Source organism: Astatotilapia calliptera, chromosome 6 (assembly GCF_964374335.1).
Source record: "Astatotilapia calliptera chromosome 6, fAstCal68.1, whole genome shotgun sequence".
Taxonomy (NCBI): Eukaryota; Metazoa; Chordata; class Actinopteri; order Cichliformes; family Cichlidae; genus Astatotilapia; species Astatotilapia calliptera.
The window spans coordinates 555,001-581,870 of record NC_137427.1 but is presented as its reverse complement, the minus strand read 5'-3'; the positions used below and the strand labels follow the sequence as shown (position 1 = coordinate 581,870).

Sequence of the window (26,870 nt, the reverse complement as noted above, 5' to 3'; positions counted from 1 at the left end):
TTTTTTAAAAAGGTGCTGATGTGTGCACGCCTCCCTGTCGAGGGCTGCAGAATCTGAACCAGACATGAGCTGCAGTCACGTGATTGGACTCGCACCTGCAGATGCACATCGGCTGCATGCGCACGCTGCTGACCAAGTTTCAGGTGGTGACCTCCAGGTGACCTCAGACCAGACAAGGTTGTCCATAGTCTGGGAGCTGCTGGTTGGAGGACTGGTTGCTGTTGGGTCATTGCGTGTATTGAACCACATGAAGGCCGTCAGGAGAAACTAGCTTCCTTTTATTTTTGCTGAGCTGGAAAAACGCTTTCAGATTAGTCTGACTTCCTCTCAGCATCTGATGACGTCTGACTGTAAACGTCACAAAGACACATTACATATTTAAGCTATACTAAAGGTGAAGTGAATGAGGGCGTAAATAAATGAAAGGCTTTTAAAAGAGATGTAAGCCTCATCGTGAGATAAGAAGCTGAAGCATATGTGTGACGTCATGACCTCTCAGGCGTTATTTTTGTGTCTCTTAGTCACAAACGGAGAGAAGAGCTCGTGTTTGCGCCAATCCTGCGATGAATGAACGATAAATGCGATGCTATGTATCTGGTGCTTTTATTTTGAAGGTGACCGCGGGAAGCACGGGGTTTCACGGTTTCCGGCTTGATGCTTTCGGCGGTCCCGTTAGCGCTCCGTTCTCGGGTCGCGGTTTTTCACGGTTTTAGGGCTGCTGGTGACCGGTGCCCGAGCAGGAGCGCCGGTGTGGGCGGGTGTGGACGGTCGCGGGTAGATGTGCGCAGTAATCTGCGGATCGGCGCAGACGGCGGAGGATTTGCTGTGATTTAAATCTGCGCCTGACGGACGGAGGCCGGGAGGAGCCGCTAACGGTGACCCGGTCCGGTCTGTCTGCTGCGGGTCGGAATTAAAACGCCCACAAACAGCTCGAAGTTACATTTCCGGGAGTGTCTCTGAGGTCGGACATGGAAGCTGGAAACGTCAGGGTTTAGACCGCCGCCTTTTATTTAGTTAAAACACATAAACTCACTGTTAAATTTTCATCAGCTGAATTTGGTCTTTATGATTTTGAAATTCTGTGATTTTGTCTCAGGTCGTCTGAATTTAGCAAACATTGATTTTATCTCAGCAGCACTCAGTTTATTCACAGTCGTTCCGGTTTCCATCATCATAAAATCCACCTGAGCAAGTCTTCAGGTGAGCAGGTGTGTTCAGGTGTCGGTCAGAGGTTTCTGGCCCCGGCGCTGACTCCACTCGGGATTTTTACTGTGAAAAGCGCAGAAGAAGACCCTTACAACCTTCCTGCTGACACATTAGTGAGCGGTGCCAAAGCTGCCTCTGGAATCATGGGAAGTGTAGGCAAAGAGACTACAGGGATGGACGGCAGTTCCTGGCAACATTAGCGGCTCCAGCAGATACATTTCTCTGAGACGGTTTTTCTGTGGATGTTTGAGTTTGTGGGTTTGAGCAGACATGTCAGATAAAACAGCGCCGCGCTGCCAGCTGAGGCTGGAGTGGATCCACGGGTACCGGGGCCACCAGTGCCGAAACAACCTGTACTACACAGCTGGGAAAGATGTGGTGTACTTCGTGGCCGGGGTGGGCGTGGTCTTCAACACCAGAGAGCACACACAGAAGTTCTACCTGGGACACAACGATGACATTATCAGGTGAGGAGGAACCCTGTGACGGTGCTGGTGAACTCTGACGCCATGCAGGCGGGTTTTAGGATTTAAAGGTCGGTCCATCAGCCGCTGGATTCAACGTCCAGAGAATGTTCAGTTAGAACCTCGGATTCAGAAGACCGGTGTGGTTCTCACTCAGGTTGCAGAACAGCTCTTTACTTCTTGAGCAGTTTGTCCAGCTGATTTGACCGCATTCTGCAGGGTGTCCTATAAGGGGCGCTTCAGGAGTGCGGGGTATCGGGCCTGTTGGGTTCACCTCACGATTCTGGTCTCATTTCTGTCAGAGATGACAGAATTTGTAAGCGGATACAGATGATGAAGGACTTTGGCTTCGATGGTTTCTGGACCTCGTTTCGGTTCTCCCTCACTTGACCTCCTGCTCACAGAGGTCCTGGTCATCGGCTGGAGGAGGAGTTTAGGTTTCCCAGAGTACGTTAACAGTGAGGGCAGGGTGGAGCAGGAGGTCGACAGATGAATTGAAAGTGAAGCGATCTGTTTACTGCTAGATCTACGTACTTCTGCTCACCTGTGACCACAAGCTCCCTCTGAAGGTGTCTAGGCGCAGGCTCAGAGATGCTGTGAGGGTTCGGTGTTTCAGGTAGAGCTCAGAGTAGAGAGGAGTCTGACCTGGACCCTCCTGGGGAGGTGTGTCACCTGGAGGCCCCGTGGCAGATCCCCGGCATCTCGGCTGGTTTGGGAACATCTTGGTGTACCTCTGGAGGAGCTGGAAAGGGTTTCTGAAGCTAGTCTGAGGACGGAAATTGGACGTAAATACTTAGAATGGCATTCTCTCGAACATCCAGCAGGGGGCGACTCCTCTGGCCCAATTTATATATAGAAAAGGAGCTGATATGTGAGCTCCGTGAACACCTGAGAGACGGTTTCTGGTCTCAGGTTTTAGGCGTGACTGACGCAAACTGAAACTTGTTTTGTGAATTTTGCTCATTCTTGGTGATATAACGGAGGATTATGTGGGTCTGCTCGTGGGCTGACAGATGTTTGATGGTCTGTGCAGTCGGGTTCAGGATTGAAATAAAGATTAGAGTTAATTTACAAAAGAGAATCTGCCACAGTCCACGGCAAAGCTGCAGGTAGTGCCATCGTGTGAGTGTGGAAACTTGAATATCTCCAGAGTCCAGGAGAAAACTGTTGTGTCAGCTGTTGTGTTTACGTGCCCTGCAGCACTTTGTCAGTGTTCACTGGATCTGGAGCGACACGTCAAACCCGTGTGCTTAAATTCGTCCTGACTTCCTCCTGCTCAGCATTTTGTTTCAGCTTTAACACAGTTCAGAACTTCCTTTGGAATCTGTCTGTTTTTAGGTTTCCTTCAGTGTTTGTGATGCTCTGCAGACAGGGGGCGCTCACGCCCAGTTCAGCTGTTTTAATGGGACTCTCTGATTGGAGGACCTTTAAAAACAGAAAGCCACTGCATGTCTGTAACCATCACAAAAACCAGCATTAAGTGCTTACTTCCACCAGCCCTGAGGCGTGTTGGTGAACACACGTGTGTGCTGCTGCGTGTCCGCCCCCCTTCACAGATGGCCGGGTGGCCGCTGAACGATTAAAAGCTTCATCAGCAGCTGCCAGGTCAGCCCTAGTGATGAGGTCACAGTGTGGAGACAGGAAGTCGAGCTCAGCCGTCGGTCGCTGTGATCGGTGTCAGAACTGCTGACTTCTTCTTCTTCCTTTCTCAGTCTGGCCATGCATCCTGATAAGATCCAGGTGGCGACAGGTCAGGTGGGGAAGGACCCGTACATCTGTATCTGGGACACGTACGCCATGCAGACGGTGTCCATCCTGCGGGACGTGCACACCCACGGAGTGGCCTGTCTCGCCTTCGATGCTGATGGACAGGTAACGATGTTACCGACACTCTAACCACCCGTCTCAGATTAAAGTTTTAACAATTTAAAAAATAAAATCTTTGATTTTGAATTGAAACTTTATCAGCAGCAGCAGTTTTACAGCAGCTTTGTATGAGTCGCGCTTCAGAATAATCCTCCTGTGTCTGACACCCGCTGCTTTAGCTCCTCCTGCTGTAAGATAACTTTCCTGTCATTGGCTGCACCTCATCAACAGACACAAGCAAGTGGGCGGGGCTTTTGGCGCCTCTCTGTGACATCACACTGACCCAGTGTTGAGAGACTACTGCGAACACTGAGCTCGTCAGTAGGAGCTCTACGTTTAGTGTGAATGCGCGCGGCCAGAGCAGGAGATGTGACAGGAAGTGAGGCGAAGGCGAGTGGGTCACCTTTACGTTTCATCGTAAAGGTATCGTCCAATCACGTTCCCTCTTTGTTTCTGTTGCCATAGCGACTGGCCTCAGTTGGCCTGGATGCCAAGAACACGGTGTGCGTCTGGGACTGGAGAAGAGGACGTGTCCTCGCCACGGCCACCGGACACTCGGACAGAGTACGTGCCGGCGCACACGCGTTTACCTGCAGGCGTACCTGAGGAGTAACGCCGCTCTCGCTTTTCCCACAGATCTTCGACGTGTGCTGGGATCCGTTCCAGGCCGGCCGGCTGGTCAGCTGCGGAGTCAAGCACATCAAGGTGGGGCAGCACCTGGGTGGTCACATGACGGAGGGGTTCACAGGCAGCTGTGGGTGCTGGGATCAGCCGCACATCATCCCGCCTGCAGCGGACGATGTGCGGCTGAAAAGTACAGGAGACGTTTAAACCCGGTGATGATTTCGACCTCACACCTCTGTCACGTACAGAGCTGTGCAAAACTCTTGAGCTGCTCCTCACTCTGTGCAGCATCAGGTAATGTTCAGATGTTGACTCACAGGTGGGTGAGAGAAGGAAGACAGGACAAAGACATGCTGTGGAAGAGAGACAGATTAATAACAGGTATGATTCAGTGCAGAGAGGTCTGTAACACATAGTGAGTGAAGAAGAAACACCCAGTGCATCATGGGAATAACAGCAGCCTGCACCTGTTGCAGCGTCACTAAGGGAGGATTCAGGGTCACAGCTTGTTTGAGTTGTAAAAACTGATTCTTATTTTCCTGCGACAGATAAAGAAGTGTGGGGGCTCAAGACTTTTGCACGGTCCTGTATGGGGTTGAAATGGTCCTTCTACTGCTCGCCGTCGATAACCTACTCAGCACGCCAGCATGGCTGGCACCACTTCCTGTGCTAATCTGCGCCCTCTCTGTTTCCTGTGTGCGTAGTTTTGGACTCTGTGTGGCAACGCTCTGACTCCGAAGCGAGGGATTTTTGGGAAAACGGGCGACCTGCAGACCATCCTGTGCGTCTCTGCGGCCAAAGACGAGCTCACGTACTCCGGCGCTCTGAACGGGGACGTTTACGTGTGGCGAGGACTCACGCTGATGAGGACCGTACAGGCTGCACACGGGGTACACACACACACACACACACACACAGCTTTACCTGTAAAACAGGTGGAGCTCGAGAGCAGCATCCACCCTGATGGAAACGCTTTCTCCTCCAGGTAACGCGACGATCAAACATGGCCGACCTAACCCGAGCAGGTGATTAACCCACAGCTGCACCTGTGCTGGGAAGGGGCTGATGGGAAATGTGTTGTTCTTCTGCAGGCGGGGATCTTCAGCATGCACGCCTGTGAGGAAGGATTCGCCACCGGAGGGCGAGACGGCTGCATCAGACTGTGGGATGTGGACTTCAAACCCATCACAAAGATCGACCTGAGGGAGGCGGAGCAGGGCTACAAAGGTCTGATCTGGTCCCCTCTGTCACACCGGGGTCACTCAGGGGTCACACCGGGGTCCACCTGCTCAGGGTCGCCTCTGCTTTGGTTTTGTATTTGATCAACCACAGCGGCAAAAAAGTCGTCAGTGCTTCACAGAAAGTGAATCTACAGCAGGCTGAGTCTTACCTGCTGCTCACCTGGCTCTGGCAGAGACGCCGGATTCCCAAATCACATGTGATCACATTTATTATTAATAATAATAATAATAGTACATGTTATTTAAAAGCGCCTTTAAAACACCCAAGCACACAGGTACAGCAAATAAAACAGGCATAAAAACGTGAACTGTACACAATAATAAGCGTAGCAGATAAAAAGATCATGGATGATTTATATGGAGTAGGCGGTCTTAAATAGGTGGGGTGATGTCGAGGGGGAATTCCAGGGTCGAGACGAGAGGAAGGAACAGAAAGAGATGTATGCCTTACATGTATGGAGGAGTATTTAAAATGAATGGCAGATTTGACCGGGAGCAGTGAAGCTGCTTCAGGACAGGCGTGCTGTGATGTCCTCGTGACAACACGGGCAGCAGAGCTCTCGACACGTTGAAGCGTACCGATGGATTTTTGTGTTACAGTAGTCGATCTGAGACGCAGCAATGTGTTTGTTAAATGTGAGTTCTGTGATTGGTGGCCCCCGTCCCAGAGTTTCCTGTTTCCTGTCTCAGGTCTGTCGATCCGTAGCGTGTGCTGGAAGGCCGACCGCATCCTGGCCGGGACTCAGGACAGTGAAATCTTCGAGGTGATGGTCCGAGACCGGGACAAACCAGTTCTACTGATGCAGGGTCACAGCGAGGGCGAGCTGTGGGCGCTGGACGTGCACCCCAAACAGCCCGTCGCCGTCACCGGGAGTGACGACCGCTCCGTGAGGTCGGTCCAACTGCACCGCAGACCGCTCACGCCCTCCCGCTCACCTGGTGTCCTCCTAACCTGTTGCTCACCTGTGTCTCAGGCTCTGGAGCCTTCCTGACCACACTCTGCTGGCTCGCTGCAACATGGAGGAGTCCGTTCGAAGCGTTTCTTTCAACAATGACGGTTCTCAGCTCGCTCTGGGCATGAAGGATGGCTCGTTTACGGTGCTGCGTGTCAGGTGACCTCTCTTACCTGTCGATAAGATTATGTACAGGTGTGTTATCGCCTCAAATTAAACAGGAGCTTAAAGCCGATCTGTGACCAGCGAGCTCAGGGAAGCTGACGTCTGCGTTAACAAATGCTGACGTGGAAAACTGTTGGCGGCCTCGCGCTTCCTAAATCTCTGCGGTAACGGTCACAGGTAATGGACCCCACTGATCACCAGAGGTGGGACCAAGTCATTGTTTTGCAAGTCTCAAGTAAGTCTCAAGTCTCAAGTCAAGTCTCAAGTAATGTCAGGCAAGTCCGAGTCAAGTCACAAGTCTGAAATTTTGAATTTCAAGTCCTTTCGAGTCTTTAAAAAAAAAAAAGAAAAAATAATGTTGCAGTTATGCTAAATGTAAATATTAGACCATGTAATTTTAAAATCCGTGTTTTTCTCAACACATGACAAAATAGTGAACTTAGAAAATATACACAAATTGTGAAATTGCACCTCTTTAAAATGCAGCTCAATTAAACCTAGCTCCAAGAATAATTTTCACCGACAGTTCTGAGATAAGCTGCATGTTATTCTTGGATGCGGTTGTAGGACCAGCTTTAAAATCGCATGACAAAAATATCATACACATTAAAAAAAACTGCATCACCAACGTAGCCTGGACAACATTTGCTAGTTAGATGAAGTCAGCTATCTCATCGTAGCATATTTATATGCATATTTATAATCATACGGTTCTTGGAGTGAGTGCATACACTCATGAAGTTTAGTAACTTCAGGTCACTGCAACAAGCCCAGGTACAGTTTACTGACGGATGGGTGCAGGACCTTGAAATGCACCGTGTAGAACGAAAGACCATCGTACGTATCATAAGTTTACCAGTCTCACAAATCGTCATCATAAATACACATTCGTTAACCGTTTATTAATAGGACCTTTGAGCTCAACGGTAATTAATTAGTAGTGGAAATAATTTCTGGTAGCATCACAGAAATGTAGCAGTGACAATAATACTGTATGCTGTAATCGTACTGGGCAATTAGTGATACAAAACAACTGTTTTATCCTGTGAATAAAAGTATATGTTTTTGTCAATGTACCATAATAACAGAAGCGAAACGCAATATTGTGTCAGGACAATTCACTATTTATGCACAATAAACAAAGGAGCATAGCGCGACAATTTCTGTTCAGCGCCAGACTTGCTTGTAACCTATATCACCAATTATGTTAAGAAAATGACGCATTAACTACAACAGCAGACTGACCTTCGTGTAAATGCTTGGAGCAGACTAACCTGTGAGCTGGAGTGTTCTGGGACGTTATATTTGGTCTTTGAATGGCTGCAATCCAGGCCATCCGTCGCGTCTTTGTTACTTCGGAAACATGGCTTGAACAATTTCTCTTCAACGACGTAATCCGATAACAACCGATCTCTTTACCCGTCGGCTTCCCGTGGCTGTCATGCGACCGGCTATTGCAGTTAATAATACAACAGCTTCTTGACATTTTTGTGTTTCTTTTTATCGCTGTGGCGACCGTGGCTCAGGGGGTTGGGAAGCGTATCTGTAACCGGAAGGTCGCCGGTTCGATCCCCGGGCTCTCTGTTCTGGTCGTTGTGTCCTTGGGCAAGACACTTTACCCTACTTGCCTACTGGTGTTGGCCAGAGGGGCCGATGGCGTGATATGGCAGCCTCGCTTCTGTCAGTCTGCCCCAGGGCAGCTGTGGCTACAACTGTAGCTGCCTCCACCAGTGTGTGAATGTGAGAGTGAATGAATAGTGGCATTGTAAAGCGCTTTGGGTGCCTTGAAAAGCGCTATATAAATCCTATCCATTATTATTATTATTATTATTGTGTGACTGATTTCAATTGAAAGCCTGCGTGCGCTAGTACCGCTTGCCACGAGTTCCCAGAATCCTTTGCGGTTCTACCCGTGAATGACGTCACATTTTCAATCTCTATATAATATGCATGTTAAATTTTATATTTGGGGTAAAATATCAAGTCTTTTCAAGTAAACCGGTTCAAGTCCAATTCAAGTCCCAAGTCATTGGTGTAAAAGTCCAAGTCAAGTCACAAGTCTTAGAACATTTTTTCAAGTCAAGTCTAAAGTCATAAAATTAATGACTCGAGTCCAAGTCATGTGACTCGAGTCCAAGTCATGTGACTCGAGTCCAAGTCATGTGACTCGAGTCCACACCTCTGCTGATCACGATCGGGTGCTCTTTGTGATAAAGACCACTTCCTGCTATGTGACAGCGGTCTTTAAGCAGGTTAAACATAATTGGCGTGTGTTGCTGTGGTTCTTAGAAATGGGCGGGGTTAAAAGGCTAAGATGATGGTTTACCATCCGTGCTCCGGTTAGTGAGGCCTGCTAATGCGTGTGTTTGTGCAGGGACATGACAGAGGTTGTGCACATCAAGGACAGGAAGGAAGTGATCCACGAGCTGAAGTTTTCTCCGGATGGTTCTTTCCTGGCGGTCGGGTCCAATGACGGGATGGTGGACGTGTATGCCGTCGCACAGCGCTACAAGAAGGTAGGCGAGTGCAGCCGCTCCGCCTCCTTCATCACCCACCTGGACTGGTCGGTCGACAGCCGCTTCCTGCAGACCAATGACGGTGCCGGGGAGCGGCTCTTCTACAGGATGCCAGGTACACAGGAACACCTGAGACTTGGTTTTGTCCTCCCGGTTTCCACACAGCTGTGGTCTTCAGGGGACAAAAATGTCCCCACTTCATTTTAGCGTGTTTTAAATTAGTATAAATTGTCAATCAGTTCAGCGTTACAGTTTGACTGAAGACATTAACACAAAATTTACCCAACATTTGACATTTTAGGGCCACCAGACCTTGTTTACATAAAGTACACTTTGTTTTTGAGCGAAAATAAAACGTGACAATAAAATATTTCATCCATCCATCCATCCATTCGCTTCCGCTTATCCTTTTTCAGGGTCGCGGGGGGCGCTGGAGCCTATCCCAGCTGTCATAGGGCGAGAGGCAGGGTACACCCTGGACAGGTCGCCAGTCTGTCGCAGGGCCAACACACAGGGACAGACAACCATTCACACTCACATTCACTCCTAGTGGCAATTTGGATTATCCAATTAACCTATCCCCACAAGCTGCATGTCTTTGGACGGTGGGAGGAAGCCGGAGTACCCGGAGAGAACCCACGCAAACACGGGGAGAACATGCAAACTCCACACAGAAAGACCCCGGCCTGATGGTGGAATTGAACTCAGGACCTTCTTGCTATGCGGCAACAGTGCTAACCACCGTGCCACCGTGCCTAAAATATTTAAGGGTTTAGATAATTTGAACTATTTCAGTGGTTCCCAAACTTTTTTTGCTGGCCCCCCTTTGTTTTACAAGAAAAATCCATCAAACATTTAGTGAACAATTAAGCAAATACAAGTAACCTGCAATAAATCACAGGTAGTAAGAAAATAAACGACTAACTCTTTTATGCTGCGTCCGCACCTACACGGGTGCTTTTGAACACGCAGCTGTTTCGTCCACGTAAACGGCGTTTCGAATCACCGAAAACAGAGATTTTAAAACTTCTTTTTTGTGTTTCCGTGTGGACGAGGAATACAGAGTTGGTCACACAACATCAAAGGTATGTGCCTTTATTCACGTCACGCTGTGGCCACGTTATTGTTTACATGAGATGAACTGCAGAATGATAGAGACGAAATACTGTTAATCTGACTGTCTGCAGGTTTTACACGCAGTTACTGTCCCTCCATTAGAAAGGCAGAGGCGTCACGGTGTCATTATTTTACTGTAGTTGTTTTTCCTGTGTAATAATGTTCAACATTGCATCAATACATGTTTCAAAAAATGCCTCTCTGTGCAAAATGTGTTCAAAAACATAAACAGCTGTGGGATCCTGTTAGTCTGTGATTTGAACCGGGGAACAAATCGTGGCAGGATCAGCCTGATGTTATTTGTATCCTGCTGTAACTTTACTGTATAAAGAGCAAACATCTCCAACATGTCAGGAGCAGTTAGTCATCATACGAAGTGTTTAAAAAATCAAGTGTTTATTAAAATCAAGAATGTGGATTCTCACTGAACCTGAAAAGAGAGTATTAGCCAAAGGACTCAATCTTGCCATTTCTCCACAACAGTTGCCCATAGTGGACCTCATCACAGCCACAGAATCTGCCATACGGACTAATAAATGATCACAGACAGAAGCAGAGCAAATCAGGATGAAAGTCTCAGCCACCCTCTCCAGTGCCAAAGTCCCTCCATCCAACCTCACAATACAGGAAAAGAAGGCCGTCGCTTCCCTGAGCAAAGACCACAACATCACTGTTTTACCAGCTGATAAGGGAAGATGCACCGTGGTCCTAAACACTACAGATTACCATACAAAGATCACTACTCTCCTCAGTGACAACAATACCTACGAAGCCCTAAAGCGAGACCCCACAAGCAGCTACAAAAAGAAAGTTATAGCTTGCCTTCAAGACTTTGAAAAGGACAAAATTATTGACCGCCTCCCGTATCACCGCCTTTACCCAGGGGATGCCATACCCTGCATTTACGGACTTCCTAAGCTCCACAAGGAAGCTGTCCCACTCAGACCCATAGTCAGGAGCATAAACTCAGCCACTTATAACATCTCGAAACACCTTGCTACCATCCTTGCGCCTCTCGTGGGGAACACCCTACACCACATCAAGAACTCCACCGACTTCACCGACAAGGTCCAGAAACTTACCCTGGATCCAGATGAAACCATGGTGTCCTTTGATGTAATAATAATAATAATGGATTGGATTTATATAGCGCTTTTCAAGGCACCCAAAGCGTCTGGTTTTATGGGTTGTCGTTAGCAACAACGACGGTAAAACCATTGCATGTCCGCTTGTTTATTTTCCACATAAACCTTTCACAATAAAGCTCAAGATCCTGTTGAGACTTTTTTAAAATAAACAGAATCACGTGAAAAAGTATTATTGACGGATGAGAAGCAAAAAAAGAGCCGTTAGGTGCTAAAAAATAAAGCTTAGACTCAAACGTTAGAACAGGCTTTTCCCCGCAGCACGCCGTGTAATAAATACTCACAAAGAAAACGGCGCCGTTACAACTTATGTCTAAAAATGTATAGTTTCATGCATCGGTTAAAAACTCGACTCCAGCTACACGACGCCCAGCTGGAAACACTTCACCTACCCGAGATTCACAGAATTTACAGAAAATATCAATTTTTTTGTGATTTATATCGTTATCGGACGATAGATGTTTTATATCGGGATATGAGATTTTGGTCATATCGCACAGCCCTACAAGAAGTGGAATCCTTCACTGCGCACATTAACGCTGTGGATAAAAAAAGTTCACCAGGAAGACACAAAGGACGACTGTTTGCCTTTCCTGGACTGCGCTGTGCACATTGAAGAGAACGGCAAGTTTACCGGAAGCCCACACACACGGACCAGTACCTCCTCTTTGACTCCCATCACCCTCTGGAACACAAACTTGGAGTAATTAGGACCCTACACCACCGGGCAGAACATGTTCCCTCTAAGCCTGAAGGGAAAAAGAAGGAACACACACATGTAAAGGAAGCACTCAAAACCTGCGGCTATCCTAAATTCAAGGTTCAAGGTTCTTTATTTGTCACATGCATAGTTATACAAGTATAACACACAGTGAAATGTAGCCTGACACGCTCCTCGACATGTGCAAAAATTGGGGGGGGGATATATATAGTATATACATTGGGTGAATGTGCAGTAGTAGCAGCAAGCAGGTGAATTCTGTACATTAATATGAATAGACATCTGACTATTTTACAGAATAGACGATATAAACATATTTAAAATTAAAGGAATTGAAATGTACATTGTGTCTTGGTTTAGTGTCTGGAAGAGTCCTGTCTCAGTCAGTTATAGATGATGTGAGAGGGCGGGTGTGTGTGTTTAGGGCACGGATGGCTTGGGGATAGAAGCTCCTCTTGAGTCTCTCTGTCCTTGCCCAGAAGATGAGGAACCTTCTACCAGATTGCAGAAGTTGGAACAGTTTGTTGCCAGGATGGGACGGGTCCTTCAGTATCTGCTCTAGTCCGGCATCTCCTGGTGTAGGTGTCCTGAAGCGGGGGGAGAGCAATCCTGCAGCAGCGTTCTGCTGTACGGATCACTCTCTGGAGAGCTTTTTGGTCCTTCACACAGCTGTTCCCAAACCACGATGTCATGTTCTGTGTGAGGATGCTCTCCACAGCGCCTGTATAGAAAATCCTGAGGATCTTTGGAGAGACCCTGAACTTCCTCAGTTGTCGTAGGTGATACAGGCGCTGCCTAGCCTTTTTGGTCTGGACCTGAATGTGGGCAGCCCATGTCAGGTCTGAGGAGATGTGGACACCAAGATACTTGAAGGACTGCACCCTCTCCACTGGAGCTCCATTGATGATGATGGGCTTGTAGTCTCTGTGCTGACTCCTTCTGAAGTCCACCACCAGCTCCTTGGTCTTGCTGACGTTTAGCTGGAGGTGGTTGTCCTGGCACCACGATGCCAGATTCTTCACTTCATCCATGTAGGCCGCCTCATCGTTGTTGGAGATGGCACCCAACACCACTGTGTCGTCAGCAAACTTCACAATGGTGTTGGAGCCATGGGTGGCCACACAGTCTGAAGTGTAGAGGGAGTAGAGCAGTGGCGAGAGGACACATCCCTGAGGTGCTCCTGTGTTGGTGGTGATGCTGTTGGAGAAGCACCTGCCCACCCTCACCACCTGAGTTCTGCCAGTGAGGAAGTCCAACACCCATGCACACAGACGGCTGTTAAGTCCCAGATCCCTCAGCTTTGTGAACAGTCTGCAGGGCACTATTGTGTTAAACGCTGAACTGTAATCAACAAACAGCATTCGCACATAGTTACCCTGTTTCTTGTCCACGTGGCTGAGAGTGGTGTGTAGGACGTGGGCGATGGCATCCTCTGTGGATCTGTTGGATCTGTAGGCGAACTGCAGCGGATCTGTGGTGTCTGGGATGGAGGAGGAGATGATGTTCTTCAGCAGCCTCTCAAACACCTTCATTACTACCGAGGTCAGTGCAACTGGCCGGTAATCGTTCAGGGATGAGGGTTTGCTGTTCTTGGGCACAGGGATGATGGTGGATCTTTTGAAGCATGTGGGGACCACAGACTTTGCCAGGGACTCGTTGAAGATGTAAGTGAACACACCTGCTAGCTGGTCAGCACAGCAGCGCAGCAGACGGCCGGTGATGCCGTCTGGCCCCGCCGCTTTCCTTGTGTTCACTCTCCTCAGTGCCGCTCGGACATCATGCTCCGCGATGCTGGTCACCGGTCTCTCGGGTGGGCGTTCTTAAAGTCAGCAAAGAGGCACAGAAAAGAAGCTCAGACACCAGCGAGGGAGGATAAGAAGGACAGACGCAACAACATTGTCATCCCCTATGTAGCCGGTGTATCAGAGAAACTCAGGAGTTTTCTCCAAGCATGACATCCAGGTGCATTTCAGACCCAGCAACACGCTCAGACAGAAACTGGTTCACCCGAAAGACAAAACGCCAAAACACAAACTTAACAATGTGGTGTATGCTGTACAGTGCAGCGAGGAATGCACAGACCTCTACATCGGAGAGACCAAACAGCCACTTCACAAGCGCATGGCACAACACAGAAGAGCCACCTCCACAGGACAAGACTCAGCTGTCCATCTGCATCTAAAGGTCAAAGGTCACTCTTTGAGGATGCCAATGTTCACATTTTGGACAGAGAGGACAGATGGTTTGAAAGAGGAGTGAAAGAAGCATCTATGTCCACTGTGAGCGACCATCTTTGAACAGAGGCGGGGTTTACGACACCAACTCTCTACCATCTATAATCCAGTTTTGAGATCCTTCCCAGACGCCTTAACGCCCACTCACATCCTGGGCCATCTGACCTCAGGAAATCACATGATAAGGTGGGGCCAGGTTTCACAATGAACACACCCGAAACTCTGGCTGATTGGGACCCACACCCAGTTTCACACCTTGGCTCAGGCGATTAGAGGATCATCAGGGGTCCTTTTGTCCCTCTGTGGGGGGTCACTCCCACTAGGTTTATATCTGGGACTCTCCACCATTTGACCTTAGAACTGAAGAAGCTTCTCGGATGAGAGGTGAAACGTCTTCAAGCAACTTAAAGAAGTCCAGACGCTTTTCTTTGTAAGCTCCTTTGACTACGATGACCTGGATGACTGAGAACCTCACAGACAATGTGGGATACTGTTTGTCCGTGATTTGAAGAGCCCAGCGCTGCTGGGCCCTCGGGATGCAGGGAAACTAACTCTGCAGGGGAGACCTACCTCTGCACTTGTGCAGGTGAAGCCAAAGGGAAGATTTGCTTCACCATATTTTCTAGTCTTTGGCTTGGAAGGAAGTTGGTTTGGAAACATATTTGGCGATGCTTCATCTCCTGCTTTGCGTTTGTGTGGGAACCCCGTCGAAACACCTGTCCATGATGCTAGCAGTGTCCAAGGGTTATTTTTTTGGGGGGGGGTTTCTTACCGCGCCCCCTGAACTTTGGGAAGATCTGGACTATTTGGGCGACCGTGGCTCAGGGGGTTGGGAATCGCATCTCTAACCGGAAGGTCGCCGGTTCGATCCCCGGGCTCTCTGTCCTGGTCGTTGTGTCCTTGGGCAAGACACTTTACCCTACCACCTACTGGTGTTGGCCAGAGGGGCCGATGGCGCAATATGGCAGCCTCGCTTCTGTCAGTCTGTCCCAGGGCAGCTGTGGCTACAACTGTAGCTGCCTCCACCAGTGTATGAATGTCAGAGTGAATGAATAGTGGCATTGTAAAGCGCTTTGGGTGCCTTGAAAAGCGCTATATAAATCCAATCCATTATTATTATTATTATTATTTGACGAACCACAGAGTGCTGTATGTTGAATTCTAGTGAAAATGTTTTCTTTTCAATCATTTACAAATTTTAAATGGCAGCACATAATCACACCTGTGGTCCTCTGGGCTCAAAAATGACCCCGTTTGCTTTGAAGCAACAAGTATAAAATATCATCCATCTCTGTGTTTCAAGGTTTTATTCAACTTTATTCCAACTCATTGCCTGACAGTTTTCTATATTTTGGCATGGTAGGAACACCAGGGCATGAGTCTGAGTGAAGGCAAACTTTCACGAGGACAAAGGCGTGTCCATATTTGACCCAAGTGCAGGAGGAAGCTCAGGTTTATTCCTCTGCACTGGTCCCATCATGGACAGCTTTCTTTCTGCAGTTGCAGGCCAAGGGGCATATACAGTAAACAAGCTGTTACAGGTGATTGTTTTCTTTTGGAAACCTGCAATGTTAGGGACAACTCGTGTCCTGACTGCAGGACAGACGGTTTGCCATCGTACACTAGCATGTTCCATGTACAGCTGGACCTGCATCACATGCTGCCCATGTTTTTATCTCATAGCTCCCTGGTTTACTTGGATGTTCTGTTGGACAGAGTCCTCTGAAGAGGACTTGGTGCTCATACAGTCACATCAGTACCAGGATCTTACATCACAGCAGGAGAAACACCCACTTGTTCCATATACCTCATGGGAGCACATTTGTGTCATGAACGATGATCATCTATTGTGTCTTTATCATGAAATGATATCACTTTTGTGCTTCTATAATTAAATTAAATAATTAATCTTGTGTCACCTTTAAAACTTCTCTACCAGACTCAGGATGTCATAAACTGGCCGTAGCGACTCTACTGGATGCACGGCAGTAAGAATCAACACACCCACATATGCCTACAGCTGCATTCGGTCCATTTTTCTTCCTCTCTTGTTGTCCCTCCTTGTTCATCATTGAGTTGGCTGTAGAGCAGGTCATCTGCTAATTGGATGGTTGTTGGTTCAATCTCTGTGTGCTCTAGTCTGGAGTTCTTACCAAGGTGTCCTTGGGCAAGTTACTGAACCCCAACTTGGTCTCTGATGCATCCATTGGCACGTGAACTTTGAAAAGCATAAAACAAGCAGAATACACTGTGTGTAATTCTTTCAGTGCTCGAGTAGAAAAGCAATCGCAGGAGTATGGGACCTGGCACATGTGCTTGGACTGTGGTAGACTGTCTTTCTCTGAGGCTCATGAGAGAGTCAGGCATCGTCTGTCACTGGGAAGTAGAGCAGGGCGATATGGCCAAAAATATTTATCACGATATACATTTGAAAATTTGCGATAACGATATAACTGACGATATAATTGACACGAGACAAAATACTTTACAACTCCACAACTTTATTAGTGCAAAAAAACCCATCAGTGTATTTTCACTTAAAGAAGCAGCTGTTTTAAGTGCATTAAAGTTATATAAAAATGTAACAGTGTAAATTCCTCGCTGACAGTTTAACCAAAAGGTGTTTCCAGTGGAAACTGGCCGACATATCCTCAGCATAACCATGTATAACATCCACAAAACTTAAAAAGAGGTTAAACACACACAGTACAGTAACATTATGTTGAAGCACAGTACGTATCGCTCCGCCTACGATAGCCGTAATGCTCCGACAATCCATCAAGCGGTGCGGCTTCGTAGCTCAGCAAAGTCGTACTAAAACATCTGACAGATTTATCCTAACACCGTGTACATAAAATCGTTTTGAGGTCATAAACAAGAACAGAATTCACAAGCCTCAAGTGCAGTGGAGGCTTGTGAACATACTTTCTGTGTATGTATTATTGTAGGGTCTACCTTACAGTATGAAGCACCTTGATGCTGTTGTAAAAATACAATTGAATGGAATGCAGAGCACCTGCCTCCTCATTGTGCTGCCTGTTGGTGTTGTTGTGGTTATGACCTTTGCTCGACCCCACACATCAGTGATCCAAGATCAAAGATGTTTGGTGTGTAAATGTGACCCTTTGCAACCCTTTGTAATTTGGGGACATGTTTGTCCCCGAGGACCACAGGTGTTATAAAATCTAATACAAAATCCATAAATAAATCAAATTACTTAAAACTTAGTCCAGTCATGCATAGCATAGTACTGAATAACTGTTACTGTCAGACCATTTGATGATTAAAAACCCCATTTTTGATAGCAAAATTTCTGTAGAGGACAGAAATGTCCGAAAGACAACACAAGGGTTAATTGGAGCTCACCTGTCCTTACCTGGGACCAGTTGTGGGACTTGATGGTGCAGATTTGTGGGTCTTACCTACTTCCTTTCCCTGTCCTGCAGCGGGAAAGCTGGTTCCTAAAGAGGAGGCGAAAGGGATTCACTGGATGACGTGGACCGGTGTTGTCGGGCCGGAGGTGAACGGCATCTGGGTCAAATACTCCAACGTCACCAACGTAAACTCCGTGGACGCCAACTACAGCAGCGCTGTGCTGGTGGCTGGCGATGACCTTGGCCTCGTCAAGCTCTTCAGGTTCCCCTGCCTGAAGAAAGGCGAGTGATGCAAGCCGATAACATTTTTACTGAGGATCCACAGAGTCCGGCTGAGTGGTGGACCTCTGAGGTCGTCCTAATTCTGAGTCTTAGTCATTAGACCCGGAGTTACAGGCGTGGGACAGAATAGATTTGATGAGGATGTTTCTGGAGTGATGTGCGTTCTTATTCTTGTGTTTCTAACATCACACAGGGGCCAAATTTAAGAAGTACATTGGTCACTCTGCCCATGTGACCAACGTTCGCTGGTCCAGCGACCTGCAGTGGGTCATCAGCACCGGTGGTGCCGACCACGCCGTCTTCCAGTGGAGGTTCCTGCCCGAAGGTGTGATGAACGGTGTTCTGGAGCCCCTCCTACAAGGTGACGCAGAGCTTTCCTTTAGTTGCAGATGATGACGGCGTGGACCTCCCAGAAACTTTTCAGCAGTTAAACTAAATCAACAAACTGAGCTTGACTCTTTTATCATCCTAAAGTCTTTGCAGGTCATAATGGTGCGTTCACACCGAACACGACAGAAGCGACCAGAGTTTCAGGTTTACGGTCAATGGAGGAGCGCGATGAAGCGCGACTGGGGTTCCCGCGAAACTTCAGAAGCAGATTGGTGTCGCAAAAACGCTTTTCTGCCTGATTCGCGCAAACAATTAGCGCGACTGATGCGATGGAAAACACGCGCTGCAGTTTGTGTTGCATTTTGTGCATTCGCACTTATCGCATCTACCACTCGAGTTGGAAAAATCTGAACTCCAATCAGGAGCCTGATGACGTGATGCTCTGACCTGGTTCAAAGGGGCAGGTCCAGCCAAAGCCCTTCATTCTTCATTCAATATGGAGGAAAGGCTCATCAACGCCGTAGCCTACCACCCGGAGCTGTATGACACCAGCTGCCTGTTTACAATGAATTAATGTAGGCAGTTAATTTGTGCATGTTGTCATATAGGAATATATGTTTTTGTTTATTAATAAACAGCACACCGTGGTCCCGCTCTTCATCCGTCACTGCCTCACGTTTTCGCAGGTTTTTTTATTGCACAGTACAACTTTCAACAATGCGCATTGCATTCTGCAGCCTGATTGACAAATCTCCTCCGTGTCGTGTCTCCTGCGCTTGTTTGGTTTTGATAACCATCACGTCCAATTACGCCGCTGCTCTGCTCTCCACAGTAAATAGAGAAGGGAGAACCTCTCTTCAAACGCTAGATCGACAGCTGCCATCTTGCAAACATACCATCTGGCATTACTTCCGCCCACATTTCCGCTTCCCTATTGCATATTAAGTGCGACCAGTTTGCTTTGGACACGCTTCGAGGTGCGAATGTGCACATGACCAGCCAGGGGCGTCTGGCGCTTTTTGGTCGCTTCTATCGCGTTCGGTGTGAACGCACCGTAAGAATCAGGTCTCCAAATCCAGTCTCCTCCTGCAGCTGCAGATTATTCATAATGATCCAAATCACTGTTCTTGTCCCGCCTCGCACCTTCTCCATTTGAAAACTCGAGCTAACTTATTGCCACACATGACAAAAGTACAGAATGCCCTGTAAAAACAGAGTGAAGAAGAAACACCCAGTGCATCATGGGAATCCCTGGCAGCCTACGTCTATTGCAGCATAACCTGGTCCAGCACTAACTATATGCTTTAGCAAAAAGGAAAGTTTGAAGCCTAATCTTAAAAGTAGAGATAGTGTCTGTCTCCTGAATCCAAACTGGAAGCTGGTTCCACAGAAGAGGGGCCTGAAAACTGAAGGCTCTGCCTCCCATTCTACTTTAAATACTCTAGGAACAACAAGTAGGCCTGCAGAGCGAGAGCGAAGTGCTCTAATAGGGTGATATGGTACTACAAGGTCATTAAGATAAGATGGGGCCTGATTATTTAAGACCTTGTATGTGAGGAGCAGGATTTTGAATTCTGGATTTAACAGGAAGCCAAAACAGGAGAAATCTGCTCTCTCTTTCTAGTCCCTGTCAGGACTCTTGCTGCAGCATTTTGGATTAACTGAAGGCTTTTCAGGGAGTTTTTAGGACTTCCTGATAATAATGAATTACAGTCGTCCAGTCTGGAAGTAATAAATGCATGAACTAGTTTTTCAGCGTCACCTCTGCTTATCGCTGACTCATATTTTTCACCCGTGCCGTGTCTTCAGAGGGTTACGCTGACTCCAACAGCGGCGAGTCGGACTCAGACGTGTCAGATGTGCCGGAGCTCGACTCGGACATCGAACAGGAAGCTCAGACCAGCTACGAACGTCAGGTGACTGGGACACAAACGCTCCCACCTGCAGTCAAAAAGCCGTCTGACTCACCTGTCTCTGTCTGCAGGTGTATAAGGAGGACCTGCCACAACTCAAGAAGAAGCTGATTGGTTCCCTGAAGCGGCAGAAAGCTCCAGAGGAGGGGCTTCGTCTGCAGTTTGTTCACGGGTAAACTATCCACATCAGACATGGATCTGGTCTCGTGAGTAAATAATGTAAATAAACCTCCGTTTGTGCTGCTTCCTGTTTGCTGCAGGTACCGGGGCTTCGACTGCCGTAACAACCTGTTCTACAGTCAGGCGGGAGAGGTGGTGTACCACGTGGCCGCCGTCGCTGTCGTCTACAACCGGCTGCAGCACAGCCAGAGGTTTTACCTCGGGCACGACGATGACATCCTCAGCCTCGCCGTCCACCCGCTCAAAGACTACGTGGCCTCGGCACAGGTATGCCCGGCCGATCGCAGCATGTCGCGTTTCCGAGACGGTTTCTGATTGGCTGTTCCTGTGTACAGGTGGGCAGAGACCCGGCCATACATGTGTGGGACATCCAGACCCTGAAGTGTCTGTCGCTGCTCAAAGGACACCACAGCAGGGGCGTGTGTGCTCTGGAGTTCACAGGTAAGCTGACTGCACGCCGTGCCATCGGGCATCAATATTTCTATCCCTAAGCCCTCACCTGTTATCGCTAACTCAGCGGGTTAGCTCAAGTAGAAACAGCTGTTGTTCCCAATCCTTCCTTCACACTGCTTTCTGACGTAACTCCTCTCTTGGTACTTCTCAGCTGATGGGAAGAGTTTGATCTCAGTGGGATTCGATGAATTTCACTCCATCATCATCTGGGACTGGAAGAAAGGAGAGAGACTAGCCAAGGCCAGGTAAACACACCTGGATTAAGTCAGCTAGTCCTGCCGTAAGATGGTCGTGCTTTTGTAAGCTCACAGTTTCTCGCAGTGGTTGCCGAGTGTTAGGGAAAATATTCTAAAACACTTCTTCAGTAAAGACTCAGAGAAGAGAAACACACAGAGTTCTTGCTAGCAAGGGCAGCTCCCTACTGAGAGACTCCGGTGAGGAGCTGACCTGGTCTTTATTTTATACTCCATTGAACGTGTGTGTGTGTGTCCTGCTGATCAAAGGGTCATAAAAGGAACATCCTTGGTCAGGAAGAGGGTAGACCTCCCTCACCCTAGATAACATTGGTGAGGAAGTCAAGCAGTTAAAGCACTTAGACTAAAACAGACGTAACTACACTGAACAAAAATATAAACGCAACACCTTTGTTACTGCTCCCATTCCCCATGGGATGGACGTAGAGACCTAAAATTCATTCCAGATACACAATATAACCATCCCTCCCAAACAGTGGTCACAAATCAGGCCAAATGTGTGGTAGTGGGCACATCTGCCATATTGAGATAATCCATCCCACCTCACAGGTGTGCCACATCAGGATGCTGATCTGACATCATGAGTAGTGCACAGGTGTACCTCAGACTGCCCACAACAAAAGGCCACCCTGGAATGTGCAGTTTTGTCTCACAGCAAAATGCCACAGATGCCACAAGCAATGAGGGAGCGTGCAATTGGCATGCTGACAGCAGGAATGTCAACCAGATCTGTCGCCCGTGCATTGAATGTTCATTTCTCAACCATAAGCCGTCTCCACAGGCGTTTCAGAGAATATGGCAGCACATCCAACCGGCCTCACAACCGCAGACCTCGTGTAACCACACCAGCCCAGGACCTCCACATCCAGCAGGTTCACCTCCAAGATCGTCTGAGACCAGCCACCCAGACAGCTGCTGGAACAATTGGTTTGCACAACCAAACAATTTCTGCACAAACTGTCAGAAACCGTCTCAGGGACGCTCAACTGCATGCCCGTCGTCCTCATCGGGGTCTTGACCTGACTCCAGCTCGTCGCCGTAACAGACTTGTGTGGGCAAATGCTCACATTCGATGGCGTCTGGCACGTTGGAGAGGTGTGCGCTTCACGGATGAATCATGGTTCACATTGTTCAGGGCAGATGGCAGCTGAGAATGTCCCAGTTCTTGCATGGCCAGCATACTCACCGGACATGTCACCCATTGAGCATGTTCGGGATGTGCTTGACCGGCGTGTACGACAGCGTGTACCAGTTCCCACGAATATCCAACAACCTCGCACAGCCATTGAAGTGGAGTGGACCAACATTCCACAGGCCACAACTGACAATCTGATAGACTCCATGCGACGATGTGTTGCACTGCATGAGGCAAATGGTGGTCACACCAGATACTGACCGGTTCTGGGTCCCCAGACCCCCAATAGCGCAAAAAACTGCACATTCCAGGGTGGCCTTTTGTTGTGTGCAGTCTGAGGTACACCTGTGCACTACTCATGATGTCAGATCAGCATCCTGATGTGGCACACCTGTGAGGTGGGATGGATTATCTCAATATAGCAGATGTGCCCACTACCACACATTTGGACTGATTTGTGACCACTGTTTGGGAGGGATGGTTATATTGTGTATCTGGAATGAATTTTAGGTCTCTACGTCCATCCCATGAGGAATGGGAGCAGTAACAAAGGTGTTGCGTTTATATTTTTGTTCAGTGTACGTTAATCCTACCATAAAACAATAAGAGAAGGTATGACCTCTCTCGTGCTCCCAGGATGTGGGTGTGCATTCTAGTGTGGAATACACACCAAGCCTTTGCAGCCTGTTAAAGATCACACACAATTGATTATATGCCTCTAAGTATACATGGTTGAATATTTCCTAATACAAATAACTACATGCAGTATTCTACCATATGCAAACTTATATCACTAAAAGATTATACTGACTACTAAATACAATTTTCCATTAACACCGAGGGAAATGTTTGTGTCTCGTTTCACGTGTTTGAGCCGATTGGCTGAAAGCTTATGTGTCTGCAGGGGTCATAAAGACAAGATCTTCATGGTGAAGAGCAATCCTTTCAGGATGGACAAACTGGTGACCGTGGGCATGAAACACATCAAGTTCTGGCAACATTCAGGTAGGCGTCGTTTCCTCTTTACCTGGAACTCACCTGACACGCTCAGCTCAACGAGGTAGGAGGGGTCACATGGGGCTGTCCCACATGTAGGGCTGCCACGATTACGTCGACTATCAAAATCATCGATGACTAATTTAATAGTCGACGCGTCATTTGAAGCTTTGTAAGATCCCAAAAGATGCAGGAATAAGTTGTAGGATTTAAGAGTGTAATAACGGACTGAAACAGAAGATGGCAGCACTGCATGCCAGCTGCCATTAAACCCCGAAGAAGAAGAAGAAGCTGTGTCCCAGAATTCATAGCGCAGCCCAGCTCAGTTTCCAACAATGGCGGCAGCGAGTTAGTTTTGTCACTGTCACTACCCGATCCGTACCGGAAACCCGATCGGTACCCCGCATGTGCGAAAGGTTTCTACTTCCGGTCGTAGCGTTTTACGATAGTTATGGGTCAGAGTATCTGTTAAGATGTTAAGAATAACAAGTATCTCTTAAAATGTTTACAATAATGAAACATTTCAATATAATGTGGACAAAAACGAAAAATAAGAAGAAAGTTACGGATCAGGACTCTCCGATCCTTACTGCGCATGTGTAAAGTCTGACCGTACAAATCGGGTCTACCCGATCCGTACCGCGCATGTGTAGATGTTTTCTTCTTCTTCTGTTCGTTTAATGGCAGTGTACTCCCCAGTGTACGAGGATACCGCCACCTGCTGACCGAGCGAATAAAGCCTATTATAAACTGAATTAGCGTCATTACAAACGTGTGTTAAATCTGATTTAGCGATAGTCGAGTGTGTTTATGCTCGTCTGTGAGGAGAGGATTGCTGGAATAGTGATGATGATGTGCGCTATCACTGTCAATTGTCAGTAAACACTTCATCTGGCTGATGAATCTACACGTGAGATATTACAAAGTCTGTGTTATTAACTCTGTAATTAGGCGCCATTCTTCTTATTTTACGGCGCTGTTGCTCAATCGGGGGACGCTCTCTGTTGAGGAGAAAAGCATGAATTTCTTTGTATACGGATTATCCATTGTTTAAATGTCCCGGGCAGTCGAAAAGGAGGCAGGGCTGTTGAGAAATGCTAGGAGCTAACTGGGCGCTAACCGTACCATTCAAATATATTGAATGTCGCAATGTTGGCAAAGAGAGGAAGTGACGTAAGATTTGCGCATGCGGGGTACCGATCGGGTTTCTGGTACGGATCGGGTAGTGACAAGCACAGCCCAGCTCAGTTTCCAACAATGGCGGCAGCGAGTTTTTTTTTTAAATTTATTAATTTTTTTAATTAGTAATATAAACATACAAACAAAATGCACCATATATTACAGATTCAGAAAATAGACATTTCTTACATATTAGCAACTTTCATATATAGTGAAAATAAAATATAAAGATGGGGTCACATAATTTAACAAATTATTAACTCACTAAATCAAAATCTTCCATAAAGGAAACAAAAAAAGCAGGTTTAAGTCGTTTTTCCAGTGAGCCAGTGTTGGTTTGGTCTTAAAAAAGCGACATTTATGTATAAAATGCTTGCACAAGATTAATAACACATTAACACCATAATTAGCTTTCTTTTCTTTCAAAAACACTCCAAACATTATCATATTTAAGGGGCGGCAGCGAGTTAGTTTTGTCACTACCCGATCCGTACCGGAAACCCGATCGGTACCCCGCATGCGCAAATCTTACGTCACTTCCTCTCTTTGCCAACATTGCGACATTCAATATATTTGAATGATACGGTTAGCGCCCAGTTAGCTCCTAGCATTTCTCAACAGCTCTGCCTCCTTTTCGACTGCCCGGGACATTTAAACAATGGATAATCCGTATACAAAGAAATTCATGCTTTTCTCCTCAAGCGTCCCCCGATTGAGCAACAGCGCCGTAAAATAAGAAGAATGGCGCCTAATTACAGAGTTAATAATGCAGACTTTGTAATATCTCACGTGTAGATTCATCAGCCAGATGAAGTGTTTACTGACAATTGACAGTGATAGCGCACATCATCATCACTATTCCAACAATCCTCTCCTCACAGACAAGCATAAACACACTCGACTATCGCTAAATCAGATTTAACACACGTTTGTAATGACGATAATTCAGTTTATAATAGGCTTTATTCGCTCGGTCAGCAGGTGGCGGTATCCTCGTACACTGGGGAGTAAACTGCCATTAAACAAACAGAAGAAGAAAGCATCTGCACATGCGCGGTACGGATCGGGTAGACCCGATTTGTACGGTCAGACTTTACACATGCGCAGTAAGGATCGGAGAGTCCTGATCCGTAACTTTTTTATTTTTCGTTTTTGTCTACATTATATTGAAATGTTTCATTATTGCAAACATTTTAAGAGATACTTGTTATTCTTAACATCTTAACAGATACTCTGACCCATAACTATCGTAAAACGCTACGACCGGAAGTAGAAACCTTTCGCGCATGCGGGGTACCGATCGGGTTTCCGGTACGGATTGGGTAGTGACAAGTTTTAATGTTACTCTTATTATTCTTTCTGGGTCACAAAATAAACGTTTAACATATTTTCAGGCGAGAATGTAGCTGTGTAAACCTCAAATATCTGCTCAGTTTATCAGGACACCGCATATTTTCAAAAGCGCTCCGACGTTTTCGGAGACGTCTGTTACCCACTAGCTCGTTAGCTAGGCGGGGGCTAGGCTAACTAGAGCCGTGAGAACACCGGACTCCCGGCAGATCGTTTTCAAACCCACCGCCGTCTTTCGCTACTCAGGTTAAACATGATATATGAGTCACTTAGATAACTTAAACATGTTATTATTTGGCTTTTTTCAGTGTTTTATTTGTTCCTGAGTAAATCTGTTTGGCTGAGATTAAAGTTTTTACACAGCTGAATAAACATCAAGCAGACAGCTGATTATCAGAAGTGTGAGATGCTCCAGAATTTACTCCGGTGTCCTGTTATATTTTAGATAGCAAGGAGTTTATTAAACTTCACCGAAACAATCTGCAAATTTAATTAAAATTTAATAAACTATCATCTTGTCTTTATTTTTAGTTAGCACAGACCTTAAACACTTAAAGCTGTAAGCTAATGATAGTTATATAAGAGCAGATGCTGCTGGTGCAATAAGCTGTATGTTCAATGGATGATGATCTGATTAGTCGACTAATCGCAAAAATAATCGGTGACTAGTCGACTATCAGAATAATCGTTTGTGGCAGCCCTACCCACATGTGGTGGTTTTATTCACGCTCTGATAAAACGTGAACTTTAAAACGTTTCTTTTTAAATGGATGCTTGTAAACATCCGTTCCCGTCCCGCAGGCGGCGGTCTGACCTTCAAACGCGGGATTTTCGGGAACCTGGGGAAACAGGAGACGATGATGTCGGCGTGTTACGGTCGATCCGAGGACCTCGTTTTCTCCGGAGCCACGAACGGAGACGTTTACATCTGGAGAGACACGATGCTTATCAAGACCATCAAAGCCCACGACGGCCCCGTGTTCGCCATGTGCTCCCTGGACAAGGTGACGCTTCATCCTTTGTTATCTAAAGTGGAGGAGGGTTGAGTCTGTAGCAGGGTGGAGTAATACGAGCATGGACAAAAACGATCTTTTACATGATTGATTGATGATTGAAGATGATTGTCAAGAAGTGGCTGCAGGCAGCAGAGGACGCAAAGGCAGGACGCAACTC

At 47.1% G+C, this 26,870-nt stretch overlaps 1 protein-coding gene across 4 annotated transcripts in view; it reads left to right on the top strand.

Annotated features, from left to right (window-relative positions):
* Positions 1–626: 626 nt before the first annotated feature.
* Positions 627–26,870, top strand: part of LOC113023487 (echinoderm microtubule-associated protein-like 6) — a 42,122-nt gene continuing 15,878 nt past the window's right edge. For 3 of the 4 annotated variants that reach the window (XM_026169519.2, XM_026169518.2, XM_080302240.1), the window contains exons 1-18: positions 641–1,673; positions 3,383–3,542; positions 4,002–4,100; positions 4,173–4,241; positions 4,865–5,050; positions 5,252–5,387; positions 6,092–6,293; positions 6,376–6,513; positions 8,894–9,150; positions 17,698–17,907; positions 18,101–18,268; positions 20,047–20,153; positions 20,222–20,322; positions 20,411–20,597; positions 20,666–20,771; positions 20,935–21,028; positions 23,077–23,177; positions 26,499–26,701. In XM_026169519.2, the coding sequence (XP_026025304.1) occupies positions 1,477–1,673; positions 3,383–3,542; positions 4,002–4,100; positions 4,173–4,241; positions 4,865–5,050; positions 5,252–5,387; positions 6,092–6,293; positions 6,376–6,513; positions 8,894–9,150; positions 17,698–17,907; positions 18,101–18,268; positions 20,047–20,153; positions 20,222–20,322; positions 20,411–20,597; positions 20,666–20,771; positions 20,935–21,028; positions 23,077–23,177; positions 26,499–26,701 (2,721 nt within the window). In that variant the 5' untranslated portion in view covers positions 641–1,476. Of the gene's footprint in view, positions 1,674–3,382; positions 3,543–4,001; positions 4,101–4,172; positions 4,242–4,864; positions 5,051–5,251; positions 5,388–6,091; positions 6,294–6,375; positions 6,514–8,893; positions 9,151–17,697; positions 17,908–18,100; positions 18,269–20,046; positions 20,154–20,221; positions 20,323–20,410; positions 20,598–20,665; positions 20,772–20,934; positions 21,029–23,076; positions 23,178–26,498; positions 26,702–26,870 lie in introns of all 4 variants that reach the window. The other variant, XM_080302241.1, reaches the window with a different exon arrangement.